The 17,148-nt window shown below is 48.0% G+C and overlaps 1 protein-coding gene across 5 annotated transcripts in view; it reads left to right on the forward strand.

The window, feature by feature from the left end:
* The first annotated feature begins 998 nt into the window (after positions 1 to 998).
* The window catches only part of RASGEF1C (RasGEF domain family member 1C), a 107,716-nt gene continuing 91,566 nt past the window's right edge, over positions 999 to 17,148 (forward strand). For 4 of the 5 annotated variants that reach the window (XM_035290732.3, XM_035290731.3, XM_078365806.1 and 1 more), the window contains exon 1: positions 999 to 1,148. Coding sequence is in view for 3 of the 5 variants with exons in the window: in XM_035290731.3 (XP_035146622.1) it covers positions 1,112 to 1,148 (37 nt within the window). In the remaining 2 variants the exon portion in view is untranslated. Of the gene's footprint in view, positions 1,149 to 1,930; positions 2,179 to 17,148 lie in introns of those variants that run through there. The other variant, XM_035290730.3, reaches the window with a different exon arrangement.

Here is a 17,148-nt window from a genome sequence, read left to right on the forward strand (position 1 = left end):
GCTCACTCTGCCCCCAGCTCTAGTGAGACAACACTCAGCCTGTTATCCTTGCTCCCTAGGTCTGCGGAATGACCTGAGCTTGGTTCCTAGGAGCCTGTGTGTGGCAGTCCTTGTGCCCTCTCTGCAGTGTCAACCAGGGCCATTCTGCCACAGAAAGACTGGGAGATAGGCAAGGTGGGTTTCTATGCACATAGGTTAAGCACCTGGATCTAGGTATTCCTGAAAGCAGCAAACCTTGACTTTTTATGATCCCCAAGCCAGTAAGTTCATTTTGCTTCAGCTGGTTGCCTTGAGTTTTGAACCACATTTCATCAAGTAGGTCCTGACTAAAGCAGAGGACAGGTGTCCAGAGCTCTATGCCAGGACAAACCGAGGAATTTTAACTGTTCAGGTGGACCCAGTTCAAGGAGGCCACTGGATCCTGTTAGGGCCCCCCCTCCCTTTCCAAAAATGAAATCACCCATCGCCATCCTCCCAGCACCCCGGTGTCTTCAGAGTGGAGTCCACCCTTTCTGTGGGCCACGGGAGAATGCCGAGAAGGTGTGGGGGTGCAGTTTCCCCATTCCCTGATGGATGCCCACCCGGGGATGTCCCACTCAGGGTTCACAGGCAACCTAGAGTTCGGTGGCCATGGTAAGAGGACCCAGCCCAGAGGACAGGTCCGGGCCCAGCCTTGAGGACAGAGGGTGAACCGGGTTTCGGGGCGCCAGAGACTCATCAGGTGAGGGGTCGGCCGGGGCAGCTTGGGCGCAGAGTCGACCATGGTCCGCGCTCTGGAGGGCAGCGTCTGACAGCCTGAGCAGGCGGTCCTGGCCCTTGGGTCTGGGTCCCAGGGTCAGGTGGGGAGCCGCGGCGGAGGCCTGAACGCAGCGCGGGACACTTGGCGGAGACTCCGAAGCCTAGGCGTGGTGTGCCTGGGCTCCCGCAGCTCCACCCCGCTCTCCGCCCGCTCCGCGCTCCCCGAGCGGCCACCAGGGGGCGCCGCGCCGTGTTGTTCTGTGGCCGCCGCCAGGCGCTCGTGCGGGCTGTGCAGGGAGCCGGGCGGGTGGCGGCGGCGGCGGCGGGCGGCGCCCTGGGTCCGTGGCGCCGAGGCTCGCAGCGGGCGCTGCCCATGGGCCGGGCCCGGGGTTCGGGCGCGCCGGGAGCCGGTGAGTGGTGGCGCGGCCGGGGTACACCTGGCGCTGCGGGCAAGGGCGTGGGCTCGCGGGCGCTGGGTAGGGCTGTGGGCGGCCGCGGGGCGCCGGGCGCGGGGTGCGGGCGAGTTCGCGGCGTGGGTGCGGGGCGGCGGGGACGGCAGGTGTCCAGGACGTTGGCGGGCACGCGTGGGCCTGACCCGGAGCACAGGTGCGCGCGCGGTGACAGTGCGTGTGGCCGGCCCGCGGGACCGGGGGCCGCGGGGCACGTGAGTGTGCGGTCCGCGCGGCGGGGTCGGCGGGGTCGGCGGGCGGTGGGAGGTTGCGCGCAGCGCGGGAGCGTGCGCTGGGGTCAGCAGGGGCGGGGTCTGCGCTGCTCCCGGGACGGGAGGTGCATGGGTGACGGAGAGGGGACCGGCTAAGGGCACACCCCCCGCCACCTGGCGGGAGACCGGGCTCTGCAGCGCGCCCAAGCCCCTCCACTGGGAGCAAGGAGCAAGCTTCTCTGATCCACTGGAGTGGCAGGAAAAGCCAGCCTGGCCCAAAACCTCCACCCGCACCGGACCTCAGTTTCCCCGTCTATGAAATGGGGACGTCAAGGCACACCTGCTATGCAGGTGCAGAAGGGAAAGGACCTTGCGCCTGGGGGAAGAGGGTGCTGTCGCCCTTCAGGATAGGATCGGATTTGAGGAAAGGAGCAATGCTAGTATCAGAGGGCCTGCGGAAGGGTGGGGTCTGCTGGGAGCCCTGGGTGTGTCCCTCACGCATTGACCAAGGGACCAGCTGGTCCACTCTTTGTATTTAGATTGGGAAAGCAATGCTTGGTGGGGGCTTGGGGAAGGTTGCTGCCAACGCCGCCCCATGCGTGGGGGTGGGAAACAATGTGGGAAAGACAGACCTGGCAAGTTGGGGTGATGGAGGAGCTCATCCCAGCCCCTACCTCCTGCCTCCTGGGGCTGTGGGGGAGACAGAAGTTCTGCTGAGTCCCGGGAGCCTGAGAAGAGTCCTGGGAAGCTCTGCCTGCCAGGCCACTGGAGAAACTGAGGTGGGACCATGGAGTGGCAACGCTGGGGTCGCACCTCTGGTAGGACTGGCTCCAACAGCCATACTGCAGCCACTGTGCCAGGCGACCAGGAGAGGGGGACTGGGGTTGTCCACTCACCAGCACAGCGCATTCACCGAGCGCCTACTGTGTGCTGTCTGCCCCCGTAAGTGCTCACTAGCTGGTGTGTGACAGGGACACCAAACACGGAATCAAAGAAAAGCAAGGACAGGGCGGAGAATGGGTGCTGGGAAGGAACATGCAGAGGATGACTGGGACAGAGGGAGACCAGGGTGCGTCTGAACCTTTGCCTGGTCAGGGAGGCTGCCCTGAGCTGGGAGCCCTGCCTGTGCTATGATGGACGAGTAGCCTGGGGGAGCCGCAAGGATGAGGTCCCTGAGGGCAGGAGGGACGGAGCTGGAGCCCAGTTGGTGGGGGGTCTGGATGCCCTGGGCAGAGGTTGGAGGTTGGGAGTTGAAAGGTTGCCCCTGGCAGCAGAGGGAGGGCAGGCGAAAGAGGGACAAGCTGCGGAGGGCAGGGCAGGACTGGCAAAGAGGAGCCCGCAGGCCTCCAGACTGGGGTCCTGCCTGTCACCTGGCCCTTTTCAGACCAGGGTCTTTGCCCTCCTGCCATGTCCCGGTCAATCTCTGAGGTGGTTCCAGCTCTCACTTGTACCTGTACCCAGATCCAGAATCAGCCATTTCTCCAAGGGACCTTGGCTCCTTCCGTGGGACCCGAGTTTAGAGATCAGCGATGTGGGTAGGCCTTGTCAGTGGACCCAGTCAAGGCGTCTTTCTTTTTGGTAAAAATTAATATTACCATTCCCTTTCTCCTGTGGTGAAAACCTTGTCCCCCAAAACATGACTATGTTGAATCATTTAGCCCTACAATGCACCCTGAAATAGTTTCAGAATTACTACATCCAAATCAAGGCCAACCAAAACCTACTAGGTCAGCCTCGGGATTTCCATGGGTGTGCAGGCAGAGGGCTGTGCGATTATGTTATCAATTGGATACACTGTTAGCTTCGTGTGTTTCTATTTGCATCAGTCTGCAACTTCTTTCCTTTAGACTTTAGGATGTAATTTTATTTTTTTGAATATGTAAAACACATGGTTTAAAGGTCAAAACTATTTAAAAGCTATCCTTAGAGGTCTCAGTCCCACCCCTGTGTCTTGCTCCTTGTTCCCATACCACTGGTAGCCATTTAAAATATTTTCTGGTTTATCCTTCCTGTGTCTCTTTCTGCAAAACAAGTCTTTTAAACATGATCACCAAAGTTAGCTCCCCGTTTTTCGTCCTTTCACATGCAGCTCCCTGTTTTTCTTCCATTAAAAATATGTCCTGAAAATAACCTCTTACCAGTTCATGGAGACCTGCCTCATTCTTGTTACATTCACATAGTATTGTTCTGTGGCTGTACTACTATTGTTTATTCAGATTAAGTTATGTGGATGAACATTTTGTTTTTTTCCAAGCCTTTTTTAATTTAAAATAATGAAGTAATGGATAACCTTGCACCTATATTGTTAATATTTGCAAAGGTGTATATTTAGAACAAATTTCTAGAAGTAGGAGTGAATGTGGATTTATTTTGTCCAGATTCCCTGTCAAGAGGTGGCACCGTTTTGCATTCCTACCACCAATGTATCACAGTGTCTGTTTCCCTCACAGCCTCGCCAGTCTGAGAGCTGAGAAACAGTATTTCAGTGTATTTTAAATTTATGTTTCTATTATTATAAGTGAAATTGGACATCTTCTCACATAGATTTGGAATCATAGTTAGACTTTTCCCAGCCCAATTATAAAGCAATCATCTGTGTTTTCTAATATTTGTTTAGTTTTGCACTTAGTCTGTGGATCCAGTTTAATCTTTTTCTAAATATCTACCACTCTCCCAATTTTGTTTATTTAAAAGGTCATCTTTTCTCCAGTGATCTGAAATGCACCTTCATCCTATACTAAACATCTAAGCCCTGGGCCTGTTTCTGGCTTTCTAGTCTGTTTCACAGGTCTGTCTATTCCATCTGTTCACACGCTGGTGAGAGAGAGAGAGAGAGAGAACATATTTAAAGGCAAGGAGGGCCTGGCACAGTGGCTCATGCCTATAATCTCAGCACTTTGGGAAGCTTAGGTGGGCAGATCACTTGAGATCAGGAGTTTGAAACCAGCCTGGCCAACATGGTGAAATCCTGTCTTTCCCCAAAAATATAAAAAGTTAGCCAGGTATGGTGGCATGCACCTGTAATCCCAGCTACTTGGGAGGCTGAGGTATGAGAATCACTTGAACCCAGAAGACGGAGGTTGCAGTGAGCTGAGATTGTGTCACTACACTCCAGCCTGGGCGAGAGAGTGAGACTCCGTCTCAAAATAATAATAATAATAATAATAAAGGCAAAGAGGACTTTATTCAAAACTATTGCAATAGAGGAGAGAGATCGAGCTCAACTCTCCTTGTGTTTTAATATCTGATGGGTAAGTTCCTTCCACTGGTTTTTACTGCAAGGGTTTCCTAGCTATTTCAGCATGTTGCTGGTATTTGGTGGGGAAGGAGATCATATTAAGTTTATATTAGACCTATAAACTTAAGGATAATTGGCATCTTTATGAAGTTGAGTCATCTTATCCAAAACCAAGATATATCTTTCTGTTTGTTCAACACTACTTCTCCGAGTATTTTGAAGTTTTTCTCATATACGTTTTTCATTTTCTTAAGTTTATTCATGAGTATTTTACCTTGTGTGTTGCTATTATAAATCGTTTCTTCTTCAATTATATCTTTGAATTGGCTACTGTTTTGTGTATGTTATTTTATATCTTTCTGTCTTACCTGAATTTTTATTGTTAGTCTTCTCTTTTTTTGAGACAGAATCTCACTCTGTCACCCAGGCTAGAGCACAGTAGCGTGATCTCAGCTTACCACAACCTCCACCTCCCAGGTTCAAGTGATTCTTGTGTCTCAGCTTCCCAAGTAACTAAGAGATTACAGGTGCCCGCCATCACGCTGGGCTAATTTTTGTATTTTTAGTAGAGACGGGTTTTTACCATGTTGGCCGGGCTGTTCTCAAACTCCTGACCTCAGGTGATCCACCACCTCAGGCTCCCAAAGTGTTGGGATTACAGGCATGAGCCACCGCATGTGGCCTGTTGTCAGTTTTATCTCTTAGTTATTCTGTCATCTACAAATTCAAATAGCTTTTTTTTTTTTTTTTTGAGACGGAGTTTTGCTCTTGTTACCCAGGCTGGAGTGCAATGGCACGATCTCGGCTCACCGCAACCTCCGCCTCCTGGGTTCAGACAATTCTCCTGCCTCAGCCTCCAGAGTAGCTGGGGATTGCAGGCACGCGCCACCACACCCAGTTAAGTTGTATATTTTTGGTAGAGATGGGGTTTCACCATGTTGGCCAGGCTGGTCTCAAACTCCTGGCCTCAAGTGATCCTACCACCTTGGCCTCCCAAAGTGCTGGGATTCCGTGCCTGGCCTGTAGTATGTTTTAATATCATTGTATTAGTTATCTCTTTCCGTGTAATAAGTTATCATTTACCTAGCGGCTTGAAGCAACACATGCTTATTAGCTTATCATTTCTGTGGATCAGGAGCCTGGGCATGGCTTAGCTGAGTACTGCTGGCATTGGCTAGGACTAGGTTTTCATGTAGAGACTCAACTAGGGAAGGATTTGTTCATCCATTCATGGGGTTGTTGGTAGCATTTAGTTCTTTGTAGTTATATTTAGAGCTTAAATTTTTGGCTAGAAGTTGGCTAGAGGCCAACCTCAACTTCTAGAGGACCCCCAGGTCCTAGGGACCACCCACAGTTCCTTGTCCCATGGGCTTCCCCAGCATGACTGCTTACTTTATCAAGCAGCAAAGAGTCTCTAGAGAGGCATAACATGACAAAACATAACACAGTATAATTAACATATATGATGTAATCCCAGCAGTGATAGGCTATCATCTTTACCATAGTCTATCGGTTAGAAGAAAGTCAAAGTTCCCACCCAGTCCCAAAGGTCTGAATACCAAGAGGTAGAGTTCATGCCCAGCACAGTGATGTTGGATTCTGATTACTAATATTTGTTTTTGCCAAAGTTTTCCCAGTCATCTTTTGACTAGACAAAGCTTAGCTTCTGATGATTCCTTAAGAAAGACTCGTGAGCCTGGGTGCAGTGTCTCATGCCTGTAATCCCAGCACTTTCAGAGGCTGAAGTGGGTAGATCACGAGGTCAGAAGTTCGAGACCAACCTGACCAACCTGGTGAAACCCGGTTTCTACTTAAAATACAAAAATTAGCCAGGCGTGGTGGTGAGCACCTGTAATCCCAGCTACTCAGCAGGCTGAGGCAGAGAATCATTTGAACCCAGGAGGCGGAGGTTGCAGTGAGTCGAGATCATGCCACTGCACCCCAGCCTGGGACAGAGTGAGACTCCATCTCAAAAAAAAAAAAAGAAGAAGAAGGATAGATTGGCTGCTTATGAAATCCTTATCTCTTACTTTCTTTCCTTAAATTTTTAAAAATGTTGTTATGGGGGCCGGGCGCGGTGGCTCAAGCCTGTAATCCCAGCACTTTGGGAGGCCGAGGCAGATGGATCATGAGGTCAAAAGATCCAGACCATCCTGGTCAACATGGTGAAAGCCTGTCTCTACTAAAAATATAAAAAAAATTAGCTGGGCATGGTGACGTGTGCCTGTAATCCCAGCTACTCAGGAGGCTGAGGCAGGAGAATTGCCTGAACCCAGGAGCCGGAGGTTGCAGTGAGCCAAGGTTGCACTCCAGCCTGGGTAACAAGAGTGAAACTCCATCTCAAAATAAATAAATAAATAAATAAAAATAAAAATGTTGTTATGGGTTGTATTGCTTGTATGTTGTTGACAAGATGTCTGATATAAACATACTTTTCTTTCCTTTGTAAGTGACTTGATTGCTTTTCTGGAGCTCCAAAGAATTTTTTTTCTTTATTTTTAATGTCTAATCATTTTGCTAGGCATTGTCTTGAAATTGATCTCAGGTACATGGGGGACTCTGAATATGCAGATTTAAGTGTTCTTTTATTTCTAAAACATTTTCTTATATTGTAGTGTTAAATGTTAATTATGTACCATTATTTTGCTTTTTTTTCTTCAGGGATGCCAGTAACATGTTTGTGCTAGATCTGTTTTTCATCCATCTTCTAGATTGCTTTCTCTATGAATTTTACTTTTGTTTTGTGGTTGTTTTCATTCATTTCCTTAATGAACACTACTAAGCTTTTAGTCAAATCTATTCTCCCTAAGAGATCTTCTAATTCAGTCTTCATTTCTGAGATGATTGTCTTTTCCTCATTTTCTTTCATGAGTTCAAGCAACTCTAATTTCACATGTACCTTTTTTATTGGGGTCCACGTCTGTGGAGTTTTAAATGTGTAATTTAGAGATTTTCTTCATGTGTCTGAATTTTTCTTAGCACGTCTTCATCTGTTCAGGCTGCTCTAACAAAATATCAGAAACTGGATGTTTTACAAACAACAGAACTATTTTTCACAGTTCTGGAGGCTGGAGGTACAAGATCAGGGTAGGTGGTGAGGGCTGCTTCCTGGTTCACAGATGACTCCTCTCTTCTGCCATGTCCTCACATGGAGGAAGGGGCCAGGGAAATCTCTGGAGCCTCTTTCGTGAGGGCGTGAATCATTGATGGGGGCTCTCTCCTCGAGACCTAATCACCTCCCAAAGGCCCCTCTTCAAATGCTATCACATTGGGGACTACATTTCAATGTATAATTCTGGGGGACATAAATTTCCAGACCATAGCATTAGGTCATTCAAGTTGAGGAGTTGTGTGTCATTTTTCCCCATGTAACTTGGGGGTTCCTTCGAAAGATTAGTGTCGCCTCCTTATACTGGCTTTGTATGGATATTATCTGTTAACTTAGAAATGTCTTTGTTTGCCTGTACTACTGGTAATGGCAGATTGGCTGTAGGCAGGAGCTAGGGGCGTAGGGACCATAGTAGGTTTCTTAGTGTAAGACTGCCCTCTTCTGTTGGTGTAATGAAGTGTACCATTTTCCTTGTCCTTTGGGAGGCCGGAGTGGTTGTGTTTTCTGAGTCTACAATTCACTTTTGCTTCTGTAGGTCCCTGAATGTCCAGGCTTGCTACTTACTCTCTGTTACCAGCAAGCCTCCGAAGCCTGCCTCTACCTCTAGGCCACGTGCCTGGCCCCTAGAAGCAGGGCCTTTCTGAGACAGCCACCTCTGGGCTTGAATGCTTTCTGTCTCCTTTCAGTTCCCCAGCCACCAGTGCTCTGACACCCACCCCCAGGCGTGCTCTGTTTCCCCATGTGGAGTGAGACTTTCTTCTTCTTGTTTTTATTTAGAGACAGGGTCTCGCTCTGTCACCCAGGCCATAGTGCAGTGGAATGATCACAGCTCACTGCAGCCTCCAACTCCTGAGCTCAAGTGATCCTCCCACCTCACCCTCCAGAGTAGCTGAGACCACAAGCACCTGCCACCACACCTGGGTAAAGGACTTTCTTTTTTTCTTAGTTCTTGGCCCCAGCACCCCTCTTCTCTTTCCCACAGTGCCTCTGCCTGAGGCCTCACCCCCACCAATGCCTTCGTAGGCCCTGGAGCCAGTTCTGAAGTTTAGGGTGCGTTTCCTCGCCCACACCAGTTAGACGAGTGCGTGCCCTGTCTCCTACTCATGCTGGAGGCATGGGCATGGGTGGTGTTATTGGCTCTCCTGCTTGGTCCATATTGGCTTTTACCAAGGACAGGATTGGATTTAGGTGGCCGCCATTATCTCTGGGCACCTAGAGAGGTCTGCAATCTTTTTACTTGGAAAAACTTCATAAAGAATGGTGTACTCTTCATCTATTTAAAAAATCCATCAATTTTTAACAATTTGGAACATTTACTCATTACATTTGCTAAGCCATTCAAGAATAAGCCACAGGAATCAAGACAGCATCACCTTAGAACAAGGAAATTCTTCTACAAAATTGCAATTTGAATGCATGCTCAAGAAATTTAACATGAGCAAGGTGAGGTCACTGATACCTGTAGTCCCGGTGCTTTGGGAGGATTGCTTGAGGTCACAAGTTCAAGGCTACAGAACGAGATCCCATCTCAGAAGGAAGGAAAGAAGAATGGGAGGCAGGGAGGAAGGGAAGGCAGGGAAGGGAAGAGGAATGGAAAAAGGGAGGGAAGGAAGAAAGCAAGAGAAATTTAATGTTAACATGAGAATATATAGACCATCCTTATTCGGCTTTCCTTGGTTGCTCCATTAGTGTCATTTCTGGCCTTATTTTAAAATCCAGGATCCAGTCAGTGATGAAGGTTTACATGTTTGCCGTGTCTTTTAGATCCTTTTAATATACAGCAGTACTTCCACGTGGTTTTTTTTTTTTTTTGGTCTTCCCTGTGGAGAGCTCTGCATCCATTTTCTCCCACAATCTGGATTTGTCGGATTCTTTCATAAAAACTCAATGCAGGCTAATCGTTTTGAGTCAGAATTATTTTAAAATTGCAGAATGTGATGCTTCTCTAGGAGAAATGCACCCCCTGCCACCTCTCCCATCCTGCCTGCTCCTGGGAGCTACATGACTGCCAGCAGGGAGGTGGCAGGTGCAGGTCGGGGAGGAGAGGTGTGGTCCCTTTGGCTGAGACCTCAAGGGGCCTGAGCAGGCTTTGCCAGGATGTGTCATGGTACCATTGGGCTCCTGCCTCAGTTTCCCTTCCACCCTCTGGGTATCCTTCCTGGGGGCTTTCTCCTACTCCTTCACTCCTCCAGCCTCCGGGCCTAGACCTGTGGGCCCAGCTCTGCTTCCCTGGGTTTCTCCTCTTGGCAAAGGTCCTTGCCATCCCCATTTCATTCAGGGCCCCCCAAAGCATCCCAGAAGCAGCAGAAGGTACCCAGATCATGGAGGCCTAGGTTTGAACCTATCTGGTATGGTCTGAGGGTGTCCCCCACAAATTTATATGTTGAAACGTAATTGTTGATTGGTATATGTTGAAATGTAATTGCCAGTGTGATCACATTGAGAGGTGGAGCCTTTAATGGGCAGTACCTTCAAAAATGGAATTAATGCCCCTATAAAAGAAAGAGGTATGAGGGAGCTGTTTGTCCTTCCCCCACATGAAAATGCAGCAATGAGGCACCCTCTGAAGAGCAGAAAGCAGCTTGATCTTGGACTTCTCAGCCTCTAGAACTGTGAGACATAAATCTCTATTACTTATAAATTACCCAGCCTCAGGTATTTTGTTATAGCAGCAGGAACAGACTAAAGCACACTCCTTCCTCTCTGGGAGATTCTTAAACTCCTAGGATTGCTCTGAGCCTCAGACACCAGATGGGGCTCTTAAAGCCAGAGCTGGACAAGGTAGGCGTCCACCATGCCTTCACTTTATTCCCTTCTTGGGGACCCGACATGTGTCTCTGGCTTTCAGAAATGATAGCAGGGTCCTGGTCCTCTTCTGCTGGGCAGCGCTGCCTGTGGCTGGGGCCTGCAGGGGGTGCACTCTTGTCCCGCCTGTTTCCAGTTTCCTTAGGGCTTTACTGCCCAGGGTCCTGCCACCGAGCCCCAAACTGCCAAGCCCCATATGCCTGGCCAGGAAGAGTCCTACAGACGACTCTGTGAAAGGCTCATGAATTTGAGGGGTCACCTTGGTTTATTAATTTTGAATAAGCACCATCGTTGCCAATCAAGGCCTTCTAGTCCCACACCAGCATCCTAATTGGTGAATTTCTGCATTACATGCAGCAGATGTTGCTAAGGGTAGGGCCGAGTGCAGACTCTTGGAATCAGCTAATTAGTGCCCTGCAGAGGAGGAAATATTTACCTGGTTCATTTGGTCAGGAAATTGTTTAGTTGTTTGTTTTAAAATCCAGACAGTGTTCAAAAGTGCCAATCTAGCTAAATAATAAATGTTAAAATGACCACTGTTCTTTGTGATGGTTTAAACACCCACATAGTACCATTGGCTGAGTGGCCTGTGGCCTCAGGTAATTCCCACAGCAGCTGCCATCGATTTACAGATGGGGAAACTGAGGCTCAGGGATACAAGGAGAAATCCCAGGGCCATGCAGCCAGCATGGGCCTTGAGCTCAGCCTGCTGTCTGGGGTTTGTGCTGTTGACAGTCTGGGCTATTTTTGTGTGTGGACTGCTCTCACTATCTGTCTTTGTGGGCCTCTCTGCTTGCCGCCCATCTGTCCATCACGTGGATCACCCAGCAGACACATGCTGAGCAGCCACGGGTTTCAGGCCTGAGCTAGGCTCAGCCAGGAGTGCCTCTCTGTTAACCCCAAGCCTTCTGAGGCCACCACTGCCCTCAAGGTGAATCACTTGAGGTCAGGAGTTCGAGACCAGCCTGGCTAATTCGAAATCTTGTCTCTACCAAAAAGATAAAAAATTAGCTGCGTGCAGTGGCAGGTGACTATAATCCCAGCTAACTCAGGAGGATTTAGCTGGATCCTGCCATTGCTTCCCTTTGCTATCCCAGGGGTAGGGCTCCCCTCTGTCCCAGCCATTGCCGAGTGATTCACGGGTGTGTGGCTGCTGGATGAGGGAGGCAAGGCAGAGAGCTCCCACGTGCCTGATGCACCCCTGCTTCCCAACGCAGTCCCAGGATGGGACTCTCTGGGGATTGTGCTACAGAGGGACCAAGGAGACTCATCAGAGGCAGGCTGGCCAGCAGTGAGAGCATCCCTGCCCTGTGGTGAGGTCTGAGGGAGCCTCACAATGCCAGCCTCAGGCAGCACACCCAGCTCCACATTTTGGGATGGAGTCGGGTCCTGGGACCCCTCAGACTCTTTGGGTACTGTTGCCCTGGTGTTAGTCAGAAATGCTACAGCTAGATGTTGCTTTGAAATACAGAATTCTTATTGAGTGTTTCCTATCAAGCAGGGTGTGCCAAGTCTTTTTAAACTTCATCTTGTGAGAATGGAGATTGGTAAAAGAGAAAACAAACCTCTTTCAAAAAGTGAATAAAGTTGATTGCCTGCTAGCACGACCAACTAAGAGAAAAAAAGAGAAAGCACAAATTATCAATATCAGGAGGGAGAAAGGGCCATCACTGAAGATTCTACCCATGTGGGGAGGATAAAAAGGGATATTTATGAAGAACCTCACACCAATACATTTCATATACTTCAGAGAAAGTGGACAAACACCCCAAAAGACATAACTTACCAACTTACCAAGACTAACTTAAGAGGAAGAAGAAAACCTGAACCATACTATTTCTTTTCTTTTCTTTTTTTTTTTTTTTTTTGAGACAGAGTCCCACTGTGTTGTCCAGGCTGGAGAGCAATGATGTCATCTCAGCTCCCTGCAACCTGCTCCTCCTGTGGTTCCAGCAATTCTCCTGCCTCACCCTCCTGAGTTAGCTGGGATTATAGTCACCTGCCACCATGCCCAGCTAATTTTTTTATATCTTTGGTAGAGACAGGATTTCACATTAGCCAGGCTGGTCTTGAACTCCTGACCTCAAGTGATTCACTGGCCTTGGCCTCCCAAAGTGCTAGGATTACAGGTGTGAGCCACTGAGCCCAGTGCTGAACAATACTATTTCTGTTAAAGAAGTTGAATTGATCATTAATAGGCTTCCCAAACAGAACGTGCCAGACCCAAGAAGCTTCCCTAGTGAATTCTATGGAATAGTTAAGGAAGAAATGTTTTTAAATGAATTTTTAAAAGTTGTACACAACAAAAAAATGGGAAGTATGCCAAGTGAGAAGTCCGTTAGCTCAACCTCACATTGTACACCATAAATGCAATTTTTATTTGTCAATCATACCTTAATAATAAGTAAACAAATGTTTTTAATCATATTCCTGAAAGTGGGGACCTGGAAGGGGAGGATCTGTGGGCAAGGAGGATGACGGGTGATTGCTGCCCTGCCCCTGCCTCGCCATGTGGTGGGCCTGCAGGTGTCTGATTTGTTGTGCTTTATGACGCAGGTGTACACTACAGGTAAGCTTTTCATGTAGCGAATGTTACATAGCACAGTCATGTTCACAGTCATGTTGTAAGGACTTCCCATGTCTTCTTCCCATACTCCTTCTGTTGGTCTGTACTCTGCAGATGCTCTTCTCAGTTTGGAGACCACTGAGTTAGTCAGGCCCCTGGGCCTCAGGGCACCTCCCTGCAGGGTCCCTCAAGGTGTCCCTGAGCTTGTGTCTGTGTGAGGGCTGCAGTGGGAGTCAGCTCTGGGGACACTGGCGGGAGGATTCGATGCCCCAGCTGCTCTCCAAGGTCGAACAGGAGTCAGGCCACGTGTGTGTTTGGAGAAGGAAAGGAGGGAGGAGCCAAGGTCAAGGCCCCTAGCTTGAGAGGCCCTGCTGATCCAGGCTGTTCTCTGCAGCAGGCCCTGGGCCCCACCCTGGTCGCCATCCTGCAGGCAGAGGGGAAGCATGGCCTTGGCGTAAGAGGGCGCTGGGCCTTCCTCACCAGCCATTTCCCGGTTTCCCTGTCAACCTTCAGCAGACCCGAAGCACAAGAGAGGCAGGTGGAGGAGCCGGGAGAAGCCACAGCTCTGAGCTGCTGCAGGTCATTCCACACGCTCCACTGCCCTGGCCCCCGCCACTGCACGCACCCTGGGGAGAAGTCAGTTGAGTTCTGAAGCCCTGTAGGGAGACAGCATCTCCTGTGACCTACTCTCATAAAATGGCTTAACTTTCCAGGACTGAAGGTAGTGCCCACCAATCACCTGGGAAGTGGCAATGTCCTGACCACACGGGGGCTTTTCTCCACCTGAGCACTTCTGACCAGCAGGCTGTGCTGACAAGCCCCTTAAGAATAAAAAGTGGTACCCTCGGTGGCAGATTGTGGAAGGGATTTGAAAAGGGTGAGGTGAGAGTGTGACAGCTGCTCCCAGGACTCGAGCACAGTCCCCGGTGGCCTGTGATTTGTGCAGATGCTTCCGCATGGGCGCAGCCAAATTGTATTAGCACTTTGGATGATGAAAAGGACGTTTTAAGTGTCCGCATGTCACCGTTCTTGAAATGTTTGCCAGGGAAAATGTACTTCTGTTTTGCAAACAGAGAGTATAAGAAAGAGGAACAAATTAGGTTATTGCGCTGTAACCAATTTCATGAGCAGAGCCGTTGACAGATGCACATTTCACATAATGAACGTGATCAGTGGTGTTGCCACTCACCTTAATGAGACAGAGGAGCGCCAAGCCCGGCGTGTTCGGCTGCCCTCCCTGCCCAGCTCACACAGGGAGGAAGGCCCAGTGGTCCTGCTCTCTGCAAGCTGGGAGGGCAGCCCAACGTCACACCATATCCAGACCCAGTGGAGTTTCAGGAAGAAAATCTCTCTCTTTATCAACGTTTTCATGCAGAAAAATAATAAAACACACACACACACACACACACACACACACACACACACACACAGACTAGGAAGAACCTGAATCACAGCACACCCATCTCCCAGCCCCCAGGCTGCAATGCCCAGCCCATCTTCCTTGATCGCTACCCCAACCCTGTCAGATGCTTACAGCAAATCTGAGACACTGTGGATTCCTGCTGGAATGATGGGGACCTTGTCTGCATAAACTTCGTGCCAGTTGACACATCTCACAAAATTAATAATAATTTCTTAATATCATCTAACAGCCAGTCTGTAATCAGATGCCCCCTTTACTTCAAAAATATCTTTTTACAGTTGGTTTGTTCAAATCTGAAAAGATCCACATGCCACATATTACATTTGATTTTTATATCTCTTAAGCCTCTTTTATTCTGTAACAGTTCTTTTTGTTTGGTTGGTTTTTTACTTGTTTTTTTTTTTTTTTTTTTGGGTCTTCACACTGTCGGTTTGTTAGGGGATGAGAACACTTGTCCTGTAGAGTACCCCTGTCCTGGCTGGGCTATTTGTATCCCTAGCATATTGCTTAACTTGCATGTCCCTCCCCAACCTTCCCCACAGGGTAGTCAGATCTGTAGCATCTCTGTCCCATCAAAATACCCTGAGGGCCCCTGGCCTAATGTGACATTTTTCAGTAGCCACATTAAAAAAGGTGAAATTAACATTAAGAAGATATTTTATTTAACCCAGTATATCGAACCTATTATCATGTCTACATATAGTCACTATAAAAGTTACTAACAAGTTATTTTACATTCACTTTTCTGTCTTTGAAATTGAAGTGTGCTGACAGCTCATCAGTTCCAGTGTTGTTTTCATGAGAAATACTTGATCTATATATAGATTTCATGCAAATTACAGTTGAAAAACACATTTAAGTTTTCCAATAACTGTATCAAATACCAGGTTTTATAGGCCTATTTTTTCAAGCAGCTGTGCAATTGATGTACAGGAAACACAACATGTGCCGGCCTATGTGAACACTATGAGAGCCTCACCCCAGCGAGGACACTGAGCTCATCTGTCCCTCCGTTTTCACCAGCATGATCATTTAGAATGTATTCGTGTTGTGGGTGTCACAAGCTTCTTCCTGTCAATTGCTGAGCCGTGTGTTTGGGTTCCAAGGTGGCCCCAAGATTCCTGCCCCGTGGTGTACATGTCCTTCCCTGGGGTGGGGCAGGAACCTCTGAATGCAAGGAGATGTTACATTAGTAGGTATCTTATTTGGCAGAAATATTTTTTGCCCGTGTAATTACGGTCACTAGTCAGTTGACTTTTAGCTAACCGAAAGGGAGATTATCCCAGGTGGGCCTGACTGAATCAGGCAAACCTTTAATCTGACAGCAAGGTCCTTCCTGCTGTCAGACAGACACGAAGCTAGAGAGAGACTCTGCTCTTGGCCTTGAGGAAGTAAACTGCTATGTTGTGGAGAAAGTGGGTGCCTCCCAGAGCTGAGGGCCTGAGGCTCACAGCCACAAGTAAACGAATGCTGCTACCAGTGAACTTGAAAGAGGATGCCCAGACTGGGATGAGACAGCAGCCCTGACTGACACCATGCTCTCAGCCTGTGAGCTCCTGAGCAGAGCCCCACCCAGCATGTTCCAGAATCCTGACCCTTATGAACTGGGAGAGGGTACATTTATGGTGCTTTACATCACTATATTGTGCTAACTTGTTACATGTCAATAAGAAACTAATCCAGGGATCCATTGTGTCTGCTGATGCATGCTCAGGTGGCTCACTCTTTGAGACTCTTATAAATAAAGCCATTGTAAACATTTATAAGCAAATCTTTTTGTGGGTATGTGTTTCATTTGTCTTGGGTAAATGCCTACCAGAAGAGTGGCCAGGTCAGATAGTAGGTTCACACTTAATGTTTTTAAAAACTGAGAAATTCTATTCCAAAGTGGTTGAGCCAGTACCTTTCTCTAGCAATATATGGCAATTCCAGTTGCTTTACATCCATGCTGCATCTGGTATTGTCAGTCTTTAAATTTTAGCCATTCTAACAGGCATACAGTAGTATTCATTGTGATTTCAATTTTCATTTCCCTGATGACTGATGATATGAGGCATCATTTCTTATGCCTATTTGCCATCTCTAAACCTTCTTTGATGAATTGTCAGTTCAGATATTGTGCACATTTTTAATTGGGTTCATTTTCTTACTGTTTTCTGAGAGGTATTTTCATCAAATAGTTAACTTAGAAGTTTTCCATCCACTACATGGCTGCCATTTTATTCTCAATGGTGTCCTTTGAAGAGCACACGTTCTTAGTTTCAATTAAGTCCACCGTATCAATTTTTCAAGTAATGCTTTGGTCTTTAAGGAATTTTTACCCGACTCAAATTTATAGATTTTTCTCCTACATTTTCTTCTAGAAATTTTATAGTTGTAGGTTTTACTGTTGTTTCTGAGATTTTTCTTTTTTTTGAGACAGGGTCTCGCTCTGTCACCTAGGCTGGAGGGCTAGGTGACAGAAAAAAAAAATTCCCCTGACCATTTATATGTGTGACTCTATTTCTAGACTCTATTCAGTTGATCTTTGCCAATCTTGATCCCATTACCTCACTCTCTTGATTTTGTAGCTTTAAGTCTTGAAGACAATTAGCATAAGGACTTTAAC

Source organism: Callithrix jacchus, chromosome 2, assembly GCF_049354715.1.
Source record: "Callithrix jacchus isolate 240 chromosome 2, calJac240_pri, whole genome shotgun sequence".
In the NCBI taxonomy this organism is placed as follows: domain Eukaryota; kingdom Metazoa; phylum Chordata; class Mammalia; order Primates; family Cebidae; genus Callithrix; species Callithrix jacchus.